A 22,077-nucleotide genomic window follows, 5' to 3' on the forward strand; every position below is an offset into this window, starting at 1 on the left:
ATCTACTTAGTGAAATCTCATGAGAAAAGCCTTCACCACTTTTTCCCATATTTTCCGTTGTTGCAGTTTTTATCTCCCACCTAGACTATGTGGCACTTCTTTCTACTCAATAGTCCTCCTCCATACATATAACATATCTATCTCAACCATGCCACCCTGCAAGCGTTTATACATCCTCTGTAGTTAACATGCATGTTTTACAACTATGCAACATTACACTTTATACTCAAGCATCATACAATCTGCTCTTCAGAGAAAGAATCCCTTTGTTGCCAATGGAGATAATAGCTGCTGGAACTTTTCCCACCCTGTTCTTTTTTTGGCTACAATGTTTTTGGAATACCCACCTCCACCAATAATTAGGTCTCTTAGATAATAACAAAAGCTATCGACTACTTTTACGTAGCCTCCCAAGCATTTGAAAGAATTAAATTCTCGAGTGAACTTACTACTAACTACTTCTGTGCATCACTACATACAAAGTTTTTTTCTTCTGTTAGCCTGCTTGGGATTACACTGCAACTCTCATGCACTAATCGTTAACACTGGATACACTGCACGAAATTCCAGCATATTCCTTTCCTATATATATATATATATATATATATATTCTTTTACTCTTTTACTTGTTTCAGTCATTTGACTGCGGCCATGCTGCAGCACCGCCTTTAGTCGAGCAAATCGACCCCAGGACTTATTCTTTGGAAGCCTAGTACTTATTCTATCGGTCTCTTTTGCCGAACCGCTAAGTTACGGGGACGTAAACACACCACCATCAGTTGTCAAGCGATGTTGGGGGACAAACACAGACACAAACATACACACACACACACGCATATATATATATATGACGGGCTTCTTTCAGTTTCCGTCTACCAAATCCACTCACAAGGCTTTGGTTGATCCGAGGCTATAGTAGAAGACACATGCCCAAGGTGCCACGCAGTGGGACTGAACCTGGAACCATGTGGTTGGTAAACAAGCTACTTACCACACAGCCACTCCTGCGCCTATATAATATATATATATATATATATATATATATTGAACAGCATGGCCACTCTTAAGATAACAACATAGTCCAGTCTTAATCTTCTTACTTGCTAAATAAATCTTTTAGCTTTGCTAGGGTTACTCTGAAGCCTTTCAATTCTAGGTTTTCCTTCAACAATTCAGAATTTCTTCTCAAATCTTCAACGGATTCAGCTTCAGTAACTAGGCCATTGTCTTACAGTAGTTCCCAAGACAACCAGTCTTAAAACTCATCTGCTAGGACACCTACCTACACATGAAATTCCTCACTGAACTCATAGCTTACCGTTCACAGCTTGCACATATTTCGTAAGTAATTTATCTTACACAGTTAGCTGAGCAACTACCAGACTACAGAGAGTGGTGCTATCAAACTAATCTATGTAGTTAGTTATATATATTCATATATATATTTATGTTTTCATATATCTGCCTGTAATTTTTATATTACACTTTCATATTTATATCTGTATGCTTGTCTATTTGTACAATACTATACTGTAATATTTATGTCAGTGTTGTCCTTGAGGCAGATAAGTGACCCATTATTGTAGTTGCTATTGCAAAACACATCTAATGGTTTACATAATTTCTATAAAAACCTGAAATACCACCATTTACACGGCCTAAGAGATCTCATGACTAAATATGATAACTGCCAAATGAATTCTTCACAGGATGGCAGTGAATGGTGAAGGTCTGAGTAAAAAGACTAAATGATAAAGGGAAATCCAAGTGTGCACACCATGTGCATGCGTGCGCGCGTGTGTGTGTGTATGTATGGTGTAGAATATAAGTTAATTGGAATCACCATATTGGCATTTTGAACAAACATTTACCACAAAATGCTGCCTTACAACAAACACTATGACAGACAGAATTATAAAACTAACAGCCATGGGTGAATGTTCTCTAAGATGACTAGAATGGTTATTTATCACTGATTAAAAAAACTATATTTGGTCGGACAGAATAGAAGGGTGGGGTAGTAGTGGTGGTGTGTTGGAGGGAGATAAAAAAACACAACAATCCAAAATATATATAATAGGTTAAAAGCAAAAAAAAAAAAATTTTGTTCAGATTTACTCACCTAATCTAAAGAATAAATAAATAAATAATTTCCTTCATTCATTAATCAGTCATCACACACATCATGAAAACTAAAACTATAGAGCCAGCTCGCTTTCAGGGAGAGAGAGAGGGAGAGAGAGAGAGAGAGAGACAAGAGCAAAACCAGACAAAAGCGCCTTTTGTGATTATATAAACATAAATGCACACAATCACATGGCCGCATATAGTTAGAGTGTTTGCTATGTTCAATATTAACTTGAGAGCAGGGAGGGGCTCTCCTTCACCTAGCACAGCAGGAGTTTATTTTTTATTTGCTTGTTTCTCTCCCTTTGTTTGCTCTTTTACTGTTTTCCTTCACAGGCGTTGAATTGGCAGCAATGTAGTGAGCTGACCAAAGTAACATGATACTTTTTTCCAGCCCCTTTCTTTCTGAGTTCAGATCTTACCAAGCTCAACTTTGCTTTTTATCCTTCTAGGATCAATAAAGTATCAGTCTCGGGCAGTGAACTATAGTAGGACTGCAAGGATCAGACAGAACGCCTTGCAGAATTTACCATCATGGTCTACTTGAGTCATAGATCTAATCCTTCGTCTGGTTTAACAGACCCACCTATACCTTACGTGCCTTTATTGAAGTCCCCTCTATTTCAAGCATTTGGACCAGGTTTCTCGTTTGGGTATACCTTAACCCCTTCTTCTCATCAGTTTTGGGGACCAAGAAGATTCACAGGTACTGCCTTCCTTCTAAATAAGCATATGAATCTACAACCATAATGGGGTATTACCAACGAAGGCTTTTAGTCCAGCATATCAACCCCAGTACTTATTTTATTACACTCTAATGAAAAGCAAAATTACCTTTCAACATAATCTGTAACTTGATGCAGGCTCCTCTAAAGTTTCCGCCTATCAAATTCCATTCAAAAAGCAATTAATCCTTTCTCTTTCCCTTATAATTATCTAAGTGTAGTGAATTTAAGTAGTCATTGCACGTCTATCTGACTGAGCCAACTGTTATCCATCGGGCAGACTTTATGACCAAGGTAGTCTCTGGCACACGAATAGTGCAAAACAGTTGTCATAGATCTGAACACTTGTCAATATTAGTTCTTTGCCACTGTTTTTGTAAGTATTGACTTCACAAATGACAAAATGAATTTTGAAATCTTGTAACTAGCGAAACACAAAAGTATAGATTTAATGAATTCAGCTGACTGTAGAAGGAAGGAATGGTGGGAGGTGTTAGGAAAACTTTCAAGTTCTTCATTTCCACACACACACACTCTCTCCCCTCTCACATATTTTCTCTTCCTTTCATTCACATGCTCATTCTCTCATACATGCTATTGCTCTCACTCTCTCTCTTTCAAGCATATGTTTTCTGTCATGCATATTCTCTTTCTTTCAAACATACATATTCTCTCTCTCTTGTACATTCTCTCTCTCTCTCTCTCACACACACACACACATACACACACACTAGTGTATATCTGTATTTTGGAGGGTTCATTGCTTTCAGCACCAATCAACGTAAATAACCAGTCAAGTGCAGTAGAAACTAACTGTTCACTCTTGATATAAATGCTTAGTGGCAAGAAGAAATGATAAAAAGCAATCTATATGAGCTTATGACAGGCTTAAATGAGCTGGAGTTTAGTGCACTAAATATGACAAGTATTTTACAGACCTTCATCAAGGTTGGTGGTACACACACACACACACAAACACATAGTTTACAGAGAAAGTAAAAAGTCTGCAAAATGGAATAAATTATTTTGTTGAGAGGAAGAGGATGAGCATAGTGTTTTGAGCAAGGTGCTGCAATACAGAAAAAGAGCACTTGTATTTTGATAGAATATATGGGACAAGTAAAGCCTCATGCATGCCGCACACTTGTGAATTCCTTTGCAACCAACTGAATATTAAATTGGACACAGTGACATGTGTAACCACCAATACTCAGCTTAAGTATTTATTTAGAGGTGAGAGAGAGAGAAAGAGGCATATTCTACTTCAAAAAATTCTATCATATATTTTGAGGTGGTTGTGTGATGTATCTGGGCATGATGTGTGTGTGTGTGTGTGTGCGAGAGAGAAAATTCATTATAATTAAGGATGTATAATAAATATTTGAGACACAGACACCCATATGGTTATTTTTAGTAATTTGTGTCATGAAATTTAACTTGCCAAACAGTTAAGTCACATAGAAACGTGTGCCTTATCCTTCACAGGAAGCAAGAATTAAATAAGTGACTAACTGAAGTCTGTAAACTCCAATTACTGACTAAAACACAGTATAAAAACATCCGTTTATTTTTTGGCTGAAAAATCCTGTGAGAAACTTAACTAGACTGATAAACAAAAACAATAAATGGAGCCAATGAAAGTTTTTATTTTTTGTGTCACCTCTCCCTTGGCTATATTTATATAACCATACATATCGGAAAAGAGGTCTATAACCACTCCAGCTGTCAGTTTTAACTTGCTCATTTTATTGGCCTTAATTTTCTATTTCCATGGCTACAACAGGCATGAATCAAGCATATCAAACGAGCATGCACATACATGCACTGTTATTACTCTTCACGGACAGAAATATACACGTCAATTATTGATTAGTTTTATCAAATTGACAACAATAAAGGAAGATAAGAGACTAAAGACAGAAAAAAAAAAATCTATTTTTCAAGCTGAGTCTTAAGCTGTTCTTTATTTTCTTCTTCAGAAAGTTACTTTTTCAGTCTATCAGGAAATAAGAATGGACTGTGGATTAAATAAACCAGTCTAATTGTATATTTCCATTTTTATAGCGCTTTCATAATTTCTTTCAATAATTAGCCAATATTTTATTTCAGGTTTCTTTAACTTCTGCGTTCACCACCATTAACAATTACACTTGTCTTGACCGAGTTATGCAACAAAGAATCACAATCCTTTGATGTTCAGTTTTCCTATGCTTGCAATGGGTGTCAGATGGAAATTTGAGACAGATTTTCTATGGAAAGGGAGTGGGGGGAAGATGCCTTTCCTGTCACCGAACATCTGTTTCCAAAAGCAAGGTAGTATTTTCACAGAAGACTGGAATCGAACAACACCACTTGTATGACGATGCTCATTTACACCTTCACCATTATGTCTAGGTGAGAGTACATACAAACATCATCATCCTTTATGGTCAGGTTTTCATGCTGGCATGTGTTGGACCACACAACAGGCTTCTTTCATTTTCTGTTAACTAAATCCACTCACAATGCTTTGGCCAGCTTGGAGTTATAGTAAAGAAAATACCTGCGAAAGGTACCATGCAGTGGGACTGAACCCAAGACCATGTGATTAAGATGTTTCTTAATAGAGAAAAGAATGATGTAATAATTTTAGATGAATACAAGCTTTAATAAACAGACACAAATATTGCATCTTATTTCACTTCAAATAAAGAGCAGAATTCATATTGTTTCTTTATTGATCTAGTACTGAAATATAATAGGGACCAGCAGAGACAATGGAGGTTGAGAAACTGGTTTGTTGACCATCTAGTCACAAGTTCAAACTTTAATAAAACTACCTTACGTGAGGAAAAGCATTTCATTTTGTCCAACTTAAAACGGGTAAGTGGCAAGTGATTTGAAATATTAGTCAACAGTACAAGCAACACATTCCAATATCGCACAATATTATATAATTAATAACCAGAGGAAATGGATGCAGTTACATTGACTAAATATGATTGTAAGAGAGCTATTTGTTATTCTGGGAAAGAGATGAAGTAAAGCTAATTTTGTTGCTAGCAAGCTAATGTAACTGCTAATCTGAATACATAGCAACAACTTAGTTCATAGATCAAGAGAAATTATCAACACCATATATAATTGCCTATTCATTAAAATATCTATTATTGATAAGAAGAAAGAAAGAAATGTAGAACAACCTGAACTAGTTCTTTTTCTTTTATCCTAAAACCTTCCTCCATTCAAAACAAATTCAAAAGATGACCAATTTGTTGATCATGTTTGGCACTAAGTAAACTCTGATCACACAGGCTTATGATGAAAGGTATTCCAACCATGACCATCATCCAAATTCTTTTAGTTGTTTCAGTCATCTGATTGCGGCCATGCTAGAGCACTGCCTTAAAGAGGTTTTTTAGTCAAAGAAATTGTCCCTGAAGCGAATGGCTTTGTCTGTGATAGAGGCCTTCTGGGATTAGAGGCTGTTTGATGGCAACCCAATCACAGGTTCTTAGATATTCTGAGAAAGTTACTAGAAAACAGAAGAGACAAACATTTCGACCAGCAGAAATCTATTTTATCTGCTTATTGCTACAGAAACTGAAGTTAAAAAACCAATACTATGAACTTACATGAATACGTCAAACAGTTTTCCTAAAACATACTATGGCTATGTCTTCAAGAAGATTGTAATAAATGTCCTATGAATTTATAGTAAAATATTTTAACTAACAGATATTAATGAGTTTTGGAAAAGTACAGTAAATAAATGTGGAGGTGCAATGACCCAGTGGTTAGGGCAGTGGACTCGCGGTCGGAGGATCGCGGTTTCGATTCCCAGATCAGGCGTTGTGTGTGTTTATTGAGCAAAAACACCTAAAGCTCCACGAGGCTCCGGCAGGGTGGTGGTGGCGACCCCTGTTGTACTCTTTCGCCCCAACTTTCTCTCACTCTTTCTTCCTGTTTCTTGAGTAACACTGCGATGGACTGGCGTCCTGTCCAGCTGGGGGGAACACATACGCTATAGAAACCGGGAAACCGGGCCCATGAGCCTGACTAGGCTTGAAAAGGGTGCATAAATAAAAAAACAGTAAATAAATCACACAACTGAATACATTTTACCAAAATATATCTTTAAAAAAATTATCAAAGCGTTAACACAAGAAAATATACCAAGTCAAACAGCAACCAACACAAGAACTTATAGGTGAACGTCATGTCTGCTGTACTGGCCATATTGTCTTAGTTAACTGTAGCTTATCAGAATAAGTACTAAAATGATTTAGATAAAATCCCAAAAGACATGGCCTGTCTTGTCACTTTTCAAAAGAGGATCTACAAAACTGAAATGCCATCTGGAAAAAAAAAACCAAAAAAAAAAAACAAACAAACTATTGCTTCAGAGCAAAGAATATGAATTGGAGACACCCATTTGCCTAAACAGAATCCCCAAAGACGAACCAAGTCTTTTGGGAGTTTACCTAAAATACTTTTGTTAGGTGGTATTTAATCTAAGCTTATACTTGGATAAGCTACATTTAACTAAAAGAATGTGACCAGTAAATCAGAGAGTACATTCATTCAGTTGGAATTGTGAAAACGAACTGATGGCAGAAATCTCAGGAAGCCCCAGGAGAGAGAGTAGGAATTGCCATTAGAAGAAGATTCTCCAGAAGATAATACTGATTACATAGACCTACTTCATGCTAACATGAAAAAGTGGATGTTAAAATTAAAAATGACATTGCTGTCAATGATGATGTTGCTAAAGTTTATTAGTTCAAAAATTTTTGCAATTAACTTTCTTTTTATTCAAGATTTCCTTGAAGATGTTTGATTTGGGGACATACAACAATAGAAAGTTAATTTAAAAAAAAATACTTACTTTAATATCATTATTTTCCTTATCAATGTAGGTAAGGCCAAAGTAATCCTTTTCAAGAAGATTCAAATGATCACATACTTTACTAAACAATTCCTGGCCTGAAGCGTTTTTCTGAAGAAGAAAAAAAAAAACAAAAAAAAAACAAATAAATTAATAAATTCAAAGCAAAAATATTATTAAAAAGATCTAAACAATATACACAAAAGATTATATTTATAAAAGAATAAGATTTATATTTATAAAGAACTGGTGATGTTGCTATGTAAAACGCATCCAGTACACTCTATAAAGTGGTTGGCATTGGGAAGGGCATCCAGCTGTAGAAATCATACTACCTAATGCAGCTCCTGTCAAACTGTCCAACCCATGCCAGCATGGAAAACGGATGTTATACGGTGATGATGAAAGATACCCCAATTGGTGTTAGATGTTCACATCAGTCATCACACACAATATCATACTTGCAAAACCAAAGCTGTGGATCCAATGGTAATTTTTAGTAAAAAGATCAAAGACTAGTTTGTTGTCAAAGTCTCCAAGATCACAGGTAAAATAAAACTGAGCACTGTAAGCAAACATGGCATTTGTGGTGTTCTTGCTTTTCATGCCTCATATATATATCCACTCATTGTATCCTATTTACAATGTGTTGGACTGTAACAGTGAGAGTTAAGTGACTTGATTAAGGACGTAGAGCTGTGACAGTGACAAGAAAAGAACCAGTTGCACTTAAGTTGGCATTCTTGTCACTATTCACTTGCCAGCTGTGTCACTAGAATTCATTGACCTTTTTTTTATTTATATGTATGAGGGGTGGAAAAAAATAAATAAAAGAAAAAAAAGCCCCAATATGCATAGTCAACTGGACTTAATTGGTGTTTCTCTGTTACTAAAACAGTAGGGGACTGCATTTATGACTAATGTTGAAAACAATGTAAGATAGACAAAATAGCATTGAGATTAAGAAAACTATTAGCAGAAACTAGAATAATAGTTATTAAGTCATTAAATTGTTTTGCTGATCTGATTGCACAGACAAATAATACTTAAGACAGATGAATAACCAGACAGACAGATAACCAGTTCTACTGTACAGAAAGTGGTACCCGAGAAAATTAGAAGTTACAATAAGAGCGATAAATGAATTTCTCAACATCCAACTCACCAGTGAAAATTTCACTAAACTACAGACATGTAAGTAAAGCATGCAAAGCATGCTACTTTGCATGTCTGACTGAATATAAATACTATTTCAATTTTATAGTTGAACAGTTAATAGAAAGCACAATGAATTAGCAAAACTTAAATGGCACCAACAGTTTATGTGGAAATAGTTAAAATATATGAAAAAGATGCCACTGGGCACCCAGAGAAAGGATTAGAAAAATAAAGTAATTAAATCCAAAAGAGACCGATAGAATAAATACTAGGCTTACAAAGAATAAGACCTGGGGTCGATTTGCTTGACTAAAAGGTGGTGCTCCAGTGTGGCCGCAGTCAAATGACTAAAAAGGGAAAGAATAGAAAGAATAAGTCTTTTACTCTTTTACCCGTTTCAGTCGTTTGACTGTGGCTATGCTGGAGCACCACCTTAAGTGGTTTTTTACTCAAGGAAATTGACTTCAGGACTTATTCTATTGGTCTCTTTTGCTGAACTGCTAAATTACAGGGATGTAAACACACCAACATCAGTTGTCAAGCAACGGTGGGTGGACAAACATAGACACAAAGACACTCACACAACCATGCCTGTGCCTATATAGGGAACAAGATATTAAATTAGGTCTTTTTTTTTATTATTTATATAATTAGATTTACAATAAGAAATTGTTCTACTTGCAAGTATGTAATGAAGATTACAGACTCACAACAAAAAGTTTTTAACAGCCAGCTCTCTGTTGGAAACTATACAAAAATCTTTAAGCCTAGGTTAGTAATCTTGGGTAGTATACACATACATTTATTGTGCCTACATGTTTCTGGTATAAGCACACAGAGAACATCCATTTATACACATGTGCAAAATTGTGTACCTTAGGGAGGCAAATAGTAACTAAGGAATTGAAATTATAATTAATGTTTTTCTTAATGAACTCATTAATGATTCATTAGTTTTCAATCTGTTTCAGGTGCTTTGTTGTGTCCCCTAATTAAAAAAAATTCTACACTGCTTCAGTTTATTCAGCTGGAAAATAACATTTTCATAGAAAGAACTACCTATAATAAATTAGGGTAATTGGTAAATACCCAGTTTGGTCATGAATGACCATGGGATTGCAACTAGAAAGTTACTCTACTGAGGCACAAGTCTGGGCAAGGTTGTTCATGGAAGACCAGCAGTTGCCCATACATACCAGCCTCCCCTCTTCATGCCACTGATGTTATCCAAAGGAAAGGCAAAAACCTAAACAACTTGGCGTCGGTGATTTTGCAACTCATTTCTACAGCTGAGTGAACTGAAGCAATGTGAAATAAAGTGTCTTATTGAAGAACCCAACACGCAGCCCAGTCAAGGAATCGAACTCACTACCTTATGAATGTGAGTATGACACTCTAACCATTGAGCCATGCGTCTTCACATAATAAATTATTGCTCTATTAGGCACATAAGATGCACCATTTTGAGCGTGGCTGTTGCCAGTACCACCTGACTGGCCTCCGTAGGATTTTCGAGCGAGATTGTTGCCAGTGCCCCTAGACTGGCTTGTGCGGGTGGCACATAAAAGACACCATTTCGAGCGTGGCCGTTGCCAGTATCGCCTGACTGGCCTTCGTGCAGGTGACACGTAAAAGCACCTACTACACTCTCTGAGTGGTTGGCGTTAGGAAGGGCATCCAGCTGTAGAAACTCTGCCAAATTTAGATTGGAGCCTGGTGTTGCCATCCGGTTTCACCCGTCCTCAGTCAAGTCGTCCAACCCATGCTAGCATGAAAAGCGGACGTTAAACGATGATGATGATGATGATGATTGCTTCCTCATCTACTTAACATTATTGAAACTAGAGTTAAACATTTGTGTTGTGGCTGTGACAACAACATTATTCTCTGTACCATACACTTCATCTCAAGTACCTATACTTCAAGAAGAAACTTTAACCCTTTAGTGTTCAGATTACTCTGTCAAATGTAATACTTATTTTTAGAATGATATTGTAGGGTAGGAGTGGGAGGCTGGATCTGGCCAGTTTTAATATAAAGCAAGTTAAATATTTCAGCTGGATAGGACCGGTTTAAATGCTAAAGGGTTAATAATTACATACCCCTCCATTTTCACAAGAAAACAAAAATGGGGATCAATTTTTTTTATAAACACAGGTTGTTATTTAGCCCCGAGACATCCCTGACCAAGATCTTTAATCAAAGGTATTTTAGACACGATCATCCAGTCTTTTTTTTTTTAATGTTTTTCTTCCTCCCAGACACAGTGTCACTAATACAATATAAAAAATTTATTGTATTTTTGAATGAACAGGGTGTGACTAAGATTTAACTGGTATTTCAGGTACATTGATGGACCATCCAAAGGCTTTTCACATAAGCAACTTGAATACAACTGCATTTTTAAAAAAAAACTTTTAAAAGAATTTTTACAAATATATTTGATTGTTATAGAAATAAACGGCATGCCGACAAATTATCAGAGAAGGCATTTGACAACTTTCTTGTGTTCTGAATATAAAAATTGACATGGCATTTATATTCTGGCATTTAAAACAACAATCATTGAAACTTAATAATAAAAACTGCCCAAAAACCTGACATCAAATCATATGTTAATTGTAAAGTTTGAGGCAGGGAGATACTCTACACTGTCATAAACTGGGAATTCTGAGATTGTTTCACTTGCCCAATGTAGCAGCCAAATTTCCTTCAATAAACTTCCTACTCGAAGCTACTTAAATAATTCTACAACATCAGATCAAAAAGTTTTATAAGACATTCTTATAAGTTACCCCCTGTGATTTGTGTATTTATTTTCATATCCCATTCAGTCATGTGTAACCTCATGTATTCTCATCCAAAATAGAGACAAGTACCAACACTTCCATGAGGCACGCTTGAACAGTTGTGAAGATCACTTCACATAAAATCATCAGTTGCCTTATTAACCCACAAATAAAGTGTGTGCATGTGTATATATATATATATATATATATATACATGAAAAACAAATCACATTGCTCAAAATACTATTAAAAAGTTACAAAGATTCTTTCTTCTCCCATTAATCAAATCAGTAAACATACTGCTGCTTCTAACGGTGGGATATTCCACACTGATGATACACATGGGATACACCACACTCTATAAACAGCTGGGTGAACTGGTCGATACTGCAGCACCAGTGATAAAAAATAAGAGTTTAACAGGTAGATATTGTATTGATTTGGTCAGCTGTGACTCCTACTAATCCACGTACAATTCCAACACTACTCCTCATACTATGACTGTATATGGAGAAAGGAGAGACCAGCTAGCTATACCTGACTGTTGCAGCTGCCTTTACAACAGGCAACCAAATTAAACAGAGCTAACTAGATTCTTTAATTAACACAACATGCTGCTTAACAAGTCCGAATGTTTAAATATATCATATCAAAATCAACATGATATTTAGTTTCAGTTTCTTAGTTCAGTGTATTTGTGAAGTTGCTTAGCTGAAGTCCTGATTGACATTAGGTATGGCTGTGTGGTTGAGAAGCTTGTTTCGCAACCATGTAGTATGGGGTTCAGTCCCACCGGGCATCATCTTGAGCATGAGTCTTCTACTGAAGCCCCAGGTCAACCAATGTCATATGAGTGAATTTTGTAGAGGGGAAACTGCATGGAAGATCCATCATATATATATGCATATATATAATTTAAGAATGTATGTGCCTTTGTGTCTGTCCCCTCAATTTGATAACCAGTGTTGGTTTGTTTACAACCCTAATAATTTAGTGGCTCAACAAAAAGAGACCAAAAGAATAAGTATCAGACTTTAAAAAACCCCCGGAGTATCAGGGTCAAAAGATTCATCGAAATCCTTTAAAGTAGTGCCCCAGCATGGTCGTAGCCCAATTGACAAACAAAAGATAAGACTTAAACATAAGGACATACTGACAGTTCAATACATAGCCCCCTTCTACTTTCTAGTGCACATAACAAGTACTTATTTTATCAACCAAAAAGGAAGGATTTGAAAGCCCCTTCTTTTTGATCATTGTCCTCTAGGCCATAACAGAAAAATTCAAAACTGGCAGCCCCTGGGGACTACTATAATGCTGATGATCTTGCTCTCATAGCAGTTTCTATATCAGAGCTGTACTCAAGAAGAACTGTCCTTCACGAGCCCTGTGCCGGTGCCAAGTAAAAAGCTATGCGCCAGTGCCGCATAAAAACACCCGTGCTGGCACCACATAGAAAGCACTCAGCACACTCTGTAGAGTGGCTGGTATTAGGAACGGCATCCAGCCATGGAAACCAAGCCAAACCAAACCAGACTGGAATCTGGTGCAGCTCTCCCACTTGTCAGCTCTGCTTAAACTGTCCAACCCATGCCAGCAAGGAAAACAGATGTTAAAGGATAATGATGATGATGATGATGATGAATTTGGTGACAAGAAAGGAAATATAGTAGGATATAAAAGTTCTGTACTGTACTATTCATACCACCTGACTGTCACCTTATTAGTAATATGTATTGAAAAAAGCCAAGTTGTAGAAATATCATTGAAAAATGGTTTTATGTAGGCATATAAAGAGACAAACTGTCTGTAAGAACCTGTTCTTTTCAAAGCTATTCATTGAATTCATAGCCAAAAATACTACTATATATGAGATTTGAAACCTAAACTTGTCAGAGAGCTTTTAGTTGCTTGAATCTACTAAATACATGGCTCAAGGAACCTATTGTTAGACACAGCTGAGTTGAAAGATGAGTCAATTGAATACAGGTAAAAGAACAGTCCTTGTTAAGTACACAATGACCTTTAGATTGTATGTAATAGTAGTTTACTCTGATGGTCAAAAGTGGGTGCAGTCAGCCAACAGTCAGAAGTAGAGATATGCTGAGATTAAATAGATAGGCAGACAGATAAAGAAGAGAGAGGAAAACAGGAAAAGTATGAGATAGAAACTGAAAATGTAAATATAGAACCAGTACATATACAGGTGGCTTAATGAACATAAAGCATACTGGTGATATAAGTTAATAGATTTGAAGAAGAGAAGAGGAATTTATCTGCCGGTGTCCCTCCCTCAGATAATCATTAAACTAAAAGAACACGTCTAGCAAACACCTAATGCAATCTCTTAAGTGTAACTTAATAACAGACAACATGCTGAATTATTAAATGCAAGAGAAGAGATACTACTTGCTGTGTAACTGCACAGTACCTGACTTCCTAGCAGCTAGAGAGAGAGAAACTCAATATTGAGTTTAGTACCAGCAAAACAACAGCACAACACTCTGCAAAACCCAAATTTTGACATAGTTCTCTCTGAGGATGTATTAACGATATGTATGCGTGAACACCAACGCTTCTTTGACTCATGCTATTAATTGTTATTTCTTGCAAAGTTACCCCAAAAATTAAAAAAAAACAAAAACACAAGATTATACACATATATCTTAGAGTTTACAGACGTAACTCCACTCCCCAGAGAAAACTAAGAGCTACACAAATTATTGCTTGTCTTGGTATTTTTTTATCATTCTAGATTAGTAATTAGAAAATGGTGTGCTACTGTTAACGAAAGTGCAACAACATGTCAGTGTAGGTGTTTACATTTCGTGAATATGTGCAGTGGATAGCAGAACTGCTTGTGTTAAGACAAAATAACTTGTGGCATTTGGTTACAAACCTTTTTACACCGAGTTAGATACCCATTTATGTTGACTTTGCTTTTAATTCTTCTGAGGTCAATAAATACTAATTATAGAGTTAATATAGTCAACTAAATCCTTAAACCCTGGTATGGCTACAATCAAACAACCAAAACTGATAAAATTATAGAATTTAACAGCAAATTTATTAAAATTATAATTGGTCATATATATGTATCAAATTGCACCATATTGTGCTCATAATTCAAACACGTTCTATTATGTAATATATCAATAAGCATATAAATAGCTATTCTTGAGGAAACATGTTACATAACTGAAAAGTCGACTCCATTCTTATTTGCTTAATTTTATGTGTGTATGAGAATTAGCAGAAATTACAGTATCTTGAAGTGCATGGTGAGGAAATGGTCTGTGACTCTAAAACATTTTTGAATGCTTACTTATTCTATAGAATAGGAATGCGAGATACAGTGCTCGTATTTTTCCTGTTTTCTAAACTGAGAAGGATTATGATAGCAGATTTAGAAAATTAGTGTAGTTAATATTAAACTTATAAGTTGCTGCTGCAACTTATAAACATAGGAAACCATAGATGGTAAGATATATTTTCTAGAGAAATAGATTCCTATATATTTGGAAACTATATAAAGCTTATATATGCATGTATATATGTGTGTATATTCTTCACTGTGTATATATGCATGTAGATGTGTATATTCTTCACTGTGTATATTCTTCACTGATGCAGCTTATAAACAACGATGAAAAAAACCAAGGGACAAAATCCTTGTAACAAATAACACTAAGAGACAGAATGTGAGAAAAAATAAATATTTTGGTATAACAAAGGCAGACACCCTATTTGGATCTTGAAAAATGAAGTCACCCTGCATTAAAGGACCAATTAACACGAAAGAAACGGAGACACTTGATAGCAATTTAGATAAGTGTGCCCAGAGAACTAGCTAGAAACTGTACTGACGTCCGAGTATTTTTAAGCATGTTGGTCTTCTGGTTTTAATATTTAACTTGAAAGACTCGCACTGGAACACCGAATCAACTGGCAGACGAAACAGTGTCAAGTGGAGGAAATACTGACATTGAATCGTCAGTCAGTCTAGCTTTGGAAATATCCGTCCAGCTTGCAACAACAGTTCACTGTTACAGTGTGCTGCACAATAGGAGAAAAATCTGAATTTTGAAATGTGAAGGTAGTTTTGTACCATCCTGCACTCTGAAATTTCTTTAACACGTTTGTAAAATATTCACTTCCTTCCCTTCAAGAATAACATACTTTCTAAGTATGATGTGTATGTGCGTGCATTGCACACCCTAATACTTATCAGTGTTACTACACTCTCTCAATTTTTAAATATTTCTATATATACCTGCAAAAATATGTTCGGTAGTGTCACATACTTTTACAGATAAATTCCTCTATTTACACAATATCGAGGTCTCTTTCTTTCTTTTGTTGTCATTTCTTTCAATATATATATATATATATATAGCTTAATCGCCCTTAGTCTTGTCCTCTAGGAAAAATATGCTTTGCTGAAGATCCTGCTTACACAAGTTGGCTTTAAAAAACAGAACTGCTCCAATAAACATCAAATCCAAATTTTGAACAGAATTTATTGGAGTTATCTCCCTTGGTTTTAAAGGAAAATTTTGTTTACATATTTTTTATTTTGATAATGTTTGTTTTTTTTTTCCACCTGCCGGTATGTTAGTATGTTAAATAGGATGAATAGACAGGTAGATAACACAGGTAGGTCGGGATCGTCCATAGAAGGCGTACACACATGTCAAAAGTTCAGGCTTTTGTTTTGTGTCATTGAGCTACTAATTGATGGGCATGTTATGTATGAAGCGACGAGAAACTTATTAAGAATTGAGGGTTTGCTGAGAGCTATTCGCTGCCACATTGACGAGGTCAGGTAGCTACACCGTCAGGAAAGAAGCTTGCTTGTAAGCATGGCAAAGCTGCACAGTGGGGCCCCAGACCTGACTGGATCACGGCGTTATTTTAAACTCAAAACACTTTATTTATTTCAAAGCATTTGATCAATTCAAGAGTTTTCCTAAGATGAATAGAAAGTCAATCAAAACTATCACCAAACCCACGAAAATGGGGTGGGGTGGGGTGGAGAGAAAATAAAAAGAAAAGGTGTAACAAAAAGGAAAAGAAATCCAGATATTTATTTTAAATCTGGTACGTAATTAAGTGAAGTTCATACGACGGACTTTCGAAAAGGATGTTACTACATCAGAGGGAAGAAAAAAAAGAAAGAACGGGAAAAGGGGGGCGAAATATAAAATATAAGCAATTAAGATTTGGGGAATAAATTTCTTTCAGAACCATAATTCCAGTTCTATGAAACAGAAGAATAGTTATAAGTGGAAGAAAACGGATTCTCAATTCCTTACCCCTTTTTCTTCCACATGAAATAAGCTACCTACTCCGAAACTCCACCGTCTTAAGGATAAGGAACACGGAGATCTATTTTCATGCCTTAACCATGAACATTAACGATGTAAGTTGTTTGAAACGGAAATCGAAATTGGAAATAAACAAATTTGTTACCGAAATTTCAACATTGAATCATTCAGCACCCAGCTGTTTAAATCATGTGCTAAGTTTGTATAACAACCACAAACACCACCAACATTACTAACACTCGGTTGAAAGCCGTTCCACATTTTACAACATTTATCAAATGAAAACAGCATGCATGTCACAACATCCCGTTCCGGTTTCCTGGTCACCTTAAAATTAAACGAACAAATCTATGAACTAAAAATGATTTGTAAAAACGAAAAATAATGAGTGATCAAACATGGCGTCGAGCCACACCTCTTGTCAACAGACCGAAACTACCCACGATAAATACATCATCGTTATTATCATCATCACCACCTCAAATGGAACCAGCAGTAGGAAATAGTTTCATTGACAGCTACACAAGAGAAATGGAGAGAAGCGGGAAGGAACAACAGCGGGAGAGCTTAAAGAAAGGAGGGGGGTACATCCCGTATGTCAAGATATGTTAAACTGATTAATTTTGAAATTTAGATAAAATAATAATAATAATTAAAAATACGATAGATAAGATACTCTTTCGAAGTAACCGGATATTTATATCTTTCATATTTCGTTACTGTCCTACTCATTCAATTACTAAAATAGACGTAGTGTGTGTGTATGTGTAAATATACATGTGTATAATGCGGTGTGTGAATAACAATCCTTTCTATAATATACACCAAGACTAAAATTTCGGGTAGCGAATAGTTGATTACATCAACACCGAAAGAATGAAAGGCGAAGTCGACCTGGGCAGAATTTGAACTTAGGACGTTAAGAGTAAAATGGAATACTGCTAAGCATTTTCTCTGGTGTGTCAACGACCCTGTCAGCTTGATAATAATAATTGTTTCCAATTTAGAAGAGAGAGGTTAGTTGATAGTATCGACTCCAGTACATGACTGGTATTTTATTTTATCAACCCGGAATGGAATTGGAAAAAAAAAAAAACCCCACGGAAATAGTTTCTAACACAAGTCGAACAGACTCAAATTTTCGGCGAAGGTAAAGAATACGCACACCCAGGGTTTAGGGTTAGGGATTTTGTTAGGCTGAAAACGGGTGATGTTTGTATTCTTTACCTCCTTCAAATTTTGTAGGGTTTCCATTCAAACAGATCAAATTTTTTACCCTTTTTTTTTTTCCTGCGGTTTCTGAATCAGATCCAAAGCTAACCATTTGTAAAGGAAAGATAAATAGACACTGAGTCTAAGTTGACTCCAGTATACGTCTGGTATTTATTTTTAGTACAGGGATTTTAGTATATTCACCGAAATTTAATCTCGAAACGTGAAACGCTTCATGGTCTGTAACTTAGCGGTTTGGCAAATAAGATAGATTTAAGTGCCAGGCTTTAAAAAAAATATATATAAGTACTGGGATAGATTTGTTTGAATAAAATTCAAGGCGAGCCCCAGCATGGCTACAGTCTAATGATTGAAAAAAGTAAAAGATAAAACACACACACAGAGCGAGAGAGATTTATAGGACATGGGTGCATACTTAATTTAATCAGTATCCGAAATGGGCAAAGTACTTATTTTGTCGGCCACAGTGCTTCCATTGAAAACAAATCGTCAGAACGAGGAGTTGACTGAACAAAATGTTTTTATCAACCAGGCTCTTCTACATGCTTTGAAACTAGTCAAAATACTACGTAATGGTAGATTAAAAATTGTAGCGCTCATTCTATTTAAGTGTTGTCTACAACATCAATGCCATCAAGCCGACGAGGCGCCTTTATACAACCGTTCATTATGCTAAAAATAGTAGCTGAATACCCTTAAAAATCATTCTGCCGTCTTGTAGTAGATAAATAAATAAATAAATAAAATGGAATAAAAAGAAGTTTATCAATGGTAGCGTAAAAGAATGGCAAACCATACGCTTTAAATATAAGTATTTTGTATATCTATAAATAGAATCTCTAGAATTATCATTCTTTCCATTGGGGGATTTCTCAGCACTACTTGAGCAAGCTTATAATCAGACATTCCAGTCGAGACTGTCCAGCTCCCACCACCACCACCACCTTGAAATACACTGTACTTTAGACTACATTTTCCAATATCTTTTTTTTTTTTTGAGACAGCAGGGAATGATTTTGAAGGATATTTGGCTGCTATTTCTAGCATAGAGTCTCTTTTGTTGGTTTAGTAACGGTACAATTGATTTTAGATTAAATCATGGACAAACTTCGGCCTTGTGGGACTTCTTGAATGGCACACACCTCACGAAAAACTGCCTTCAATTTTTTTTTTTTTTTTTTGTAGTAGTAGTAGTACAGCCTGTCTAATTATGAACCATGTCTCATGTAGCCCGCTTCTCGAAAAAGGATGCCCATATCTGCCTCAGAACAAGGTATGAAGTATGAGAAATCTTTTTTCCTAAACAGCAAGCCCCATAGAGATATTTATTGCCCATCATAAACCAGACCACTTCACTAACATGATGTACGTCATATATTACACTAATTAAATCATAAAATAATTTGAGAGAGAGAGAGAGAGGTGGGGTGGATAGCCTGAGTGAATGAGAAACAAAGAAGCAATATTGTTCAAAAGCGTTGGACACTAAGAGAAAGTTATGCTTATGAGAACGATATTCCGTGTACTATACACACAGTCATGAAGACACCGACCTGTAGGCTTGTTCCTGCTTGTCTGGAGTTTCACTACACAGCCATTTTCTCCTGCACCGACAATAAATATGTTAAAGTGGCTAAAAGTCACTAAAAATATATATGATGAATTAACCACAGTATACTGGGGTCGATGTAATCGACTTAATCCCTTTGTTTATCCCCTCTATGTTTAGCCCCTTATGGGCAATAAAGAAATAAGAAGTACAAATTTTATACGGAATTTCTATAACAACTTTAGCAAGTAAACCAACTATATCCAGCTCCCCACCACTACCACCACCACCATGAATTATGCTGCATATTAGACTACTTTCTCCAATATCTTCTTCCTTCTTTTGAGGCAGCAGAGAATGATTTTGAGGGATACTTGGCTGCTATGTTGTATATTAAAACTAGTCAAAGTCAACCTCTTACCCTACAATGTAATTCTAAAACTGTACAAACTACAACACCATTGATATGTCAAAGCTGAGAAAATGCACAATTAATTCAAAGCAATATGAGTAAATAAGCATTACATTTGACAAAGTACTATGAATGTTAAAGGATCAAGTTACTGATTATCAAGAAAATCCAGAGAATTGTCAAGAAATTCATCATATTTACCGAGATTTCAAGGTCATAAATGTTGCCATCCAGGAGCTGTATGTTTGTTTGTGCCATCTTGCCAGGTTTCGTTACAGTTTTCTTTTTGCTGCTGCTGGGTTCATTCGAGGGTTCCGATTTATTCGAGGTGATTAAAAGGGCTGAGGTGCCACTTGTTTCGCCACTTAGCGTTTCCTGAAATCAAAAAGACATTACATTGTTAGGTAGTCATGTGAAGTGGTTGGACACTAGAGATGACAGACAGACAGTCATAGATTTTGTAACTATTGGTTAGTTACAAAATCTATGACCTGTCATTTAGCATCAAGACAATCTTGTTTAAATTGAGACTGCTTATTTTTTTTTTTACTTTTTCTGACAGTGTAAAACAAAGACCACATTAGCGAATGTATCATTTCCTTTCTTTTTTAAACAGCATGAATGTGATATGGCAAAGATTTGACTGCTGTTTCTAACAAAGCAATTATATAGGCTTGACCAAGACTGGAATATTTCCTGTCCCCAAAGTTGAAATCTAACTTCTGAGAGATAGTTTTAGCAAGTTTTAGTAATGTTTATTAGTGTCTGTCTGATGACCTTGAAATATTGTAAGGCCTCATAACCTCATACATTTTTTTTTCTTTACTTTTTAAGAAAGTTTGAAAACCTTAGTAATGTGTTGTTCATGACTAATAGCAATAGTGTTGGAAAACTGTTTTCTTATATATATATATATATATATATATGTCAAAGAATATGTATAAGAATATGTATATGTATTTTTCCATATGTGTATTTTCATACACTGTTTTTAACAATTTCACCTTAATATCAGAGAATGTGTGACAATCAGTATGTAATACTACAAAGTTCATACAAAGCTTTATACTTTAAATATATTTTATCATCAAAGAATGTATATATGCATTTTAATACTCAGACTGTTTTTTAACATATTTTATTATTCTCAAAGACTTTTGATAATCTTTTTCTAAAAAAGTGAAACCGGTTAAGCAAATAAATATTTTAAAAAAATAAGTGCATTTTCAAACCTTCTTTCATATATATATATATATATATATATATATATATATATATATAATATATATATATATATATATATATATATATATATATATATATATATATGTATATGTATATATATATATATATATATATATATATATGTATATATATATATATATATGTATATATATATATATATATATATATGTATATATATATATATATATATATATGTATATATATATATATATATATATATATGTATATATATATATATATATATATATATATATGTATATATATATATATATATATATATATATATATATATTATATATATATATATATATATATATATATATATATATATATATATTATGTATATATATATATATATATATATATAGTATATATATATATATATATATATATATATATATGTATATATATATATATAGTATATATATATATATATATATATATATATATATATATATAATATATATATATATATATATATATTATATATATATATATATCTATATATATATATATATATAATAGTATATATATATATATATATATATATATATACATATATATATATATATATATATATATATATATATATATATATATATATATATCTATATAATAACATATATATATATATATATATATATA

General features: G+C 34.6%; 1 protein-coding gene across 50 annotated transcripts in view; it reads right to left on the bottom strand.

Moving 5' to 3' along the window:
• Positions 1 to 22,077, bottom strand: part of LOC106881827 (uncharacterized) — a 399,079-nt gene that overhangs the window by 109,748 nt on the left and 267,254 nt on the right. For all 50 annotated transcript variants that reach the window (XM_089361515.1, XM_089361525.1, XM_089361523.1 and 47 more), the window contains 2 exons: positions 20,389 to 20,562; positions 7,720 to 7,830 (listed from right to left, as the gene is read on the bottom strand). In XM_089361515.1, coding sequence (XP_089217641.1) covers positions 7,720 to 7,830; positions 20,389 to 20,562 — 285 coding nt within the window. The remainder of the gene's footprint in view (positions 1 to 7,719; positions 7,831 to 20,388; positions 20,563 to 22,077) is intronic.

The sequence above is a fragment of the Octopus bimaculoides genome, chromosome 13 (genome assembly GCF_046866305.1).
Source record: "Octopus bimaculoides isolate indiv1 chromosome 13, ASM4686630v1, whole genome shotgun sequence".
Classification (NCBI taxonomy): Eukaryota; Metazoa; Mollusca; class Cephalopoda; order Octopoda; family Octopodidae; genus Octopus; species Octopus bimaculoides.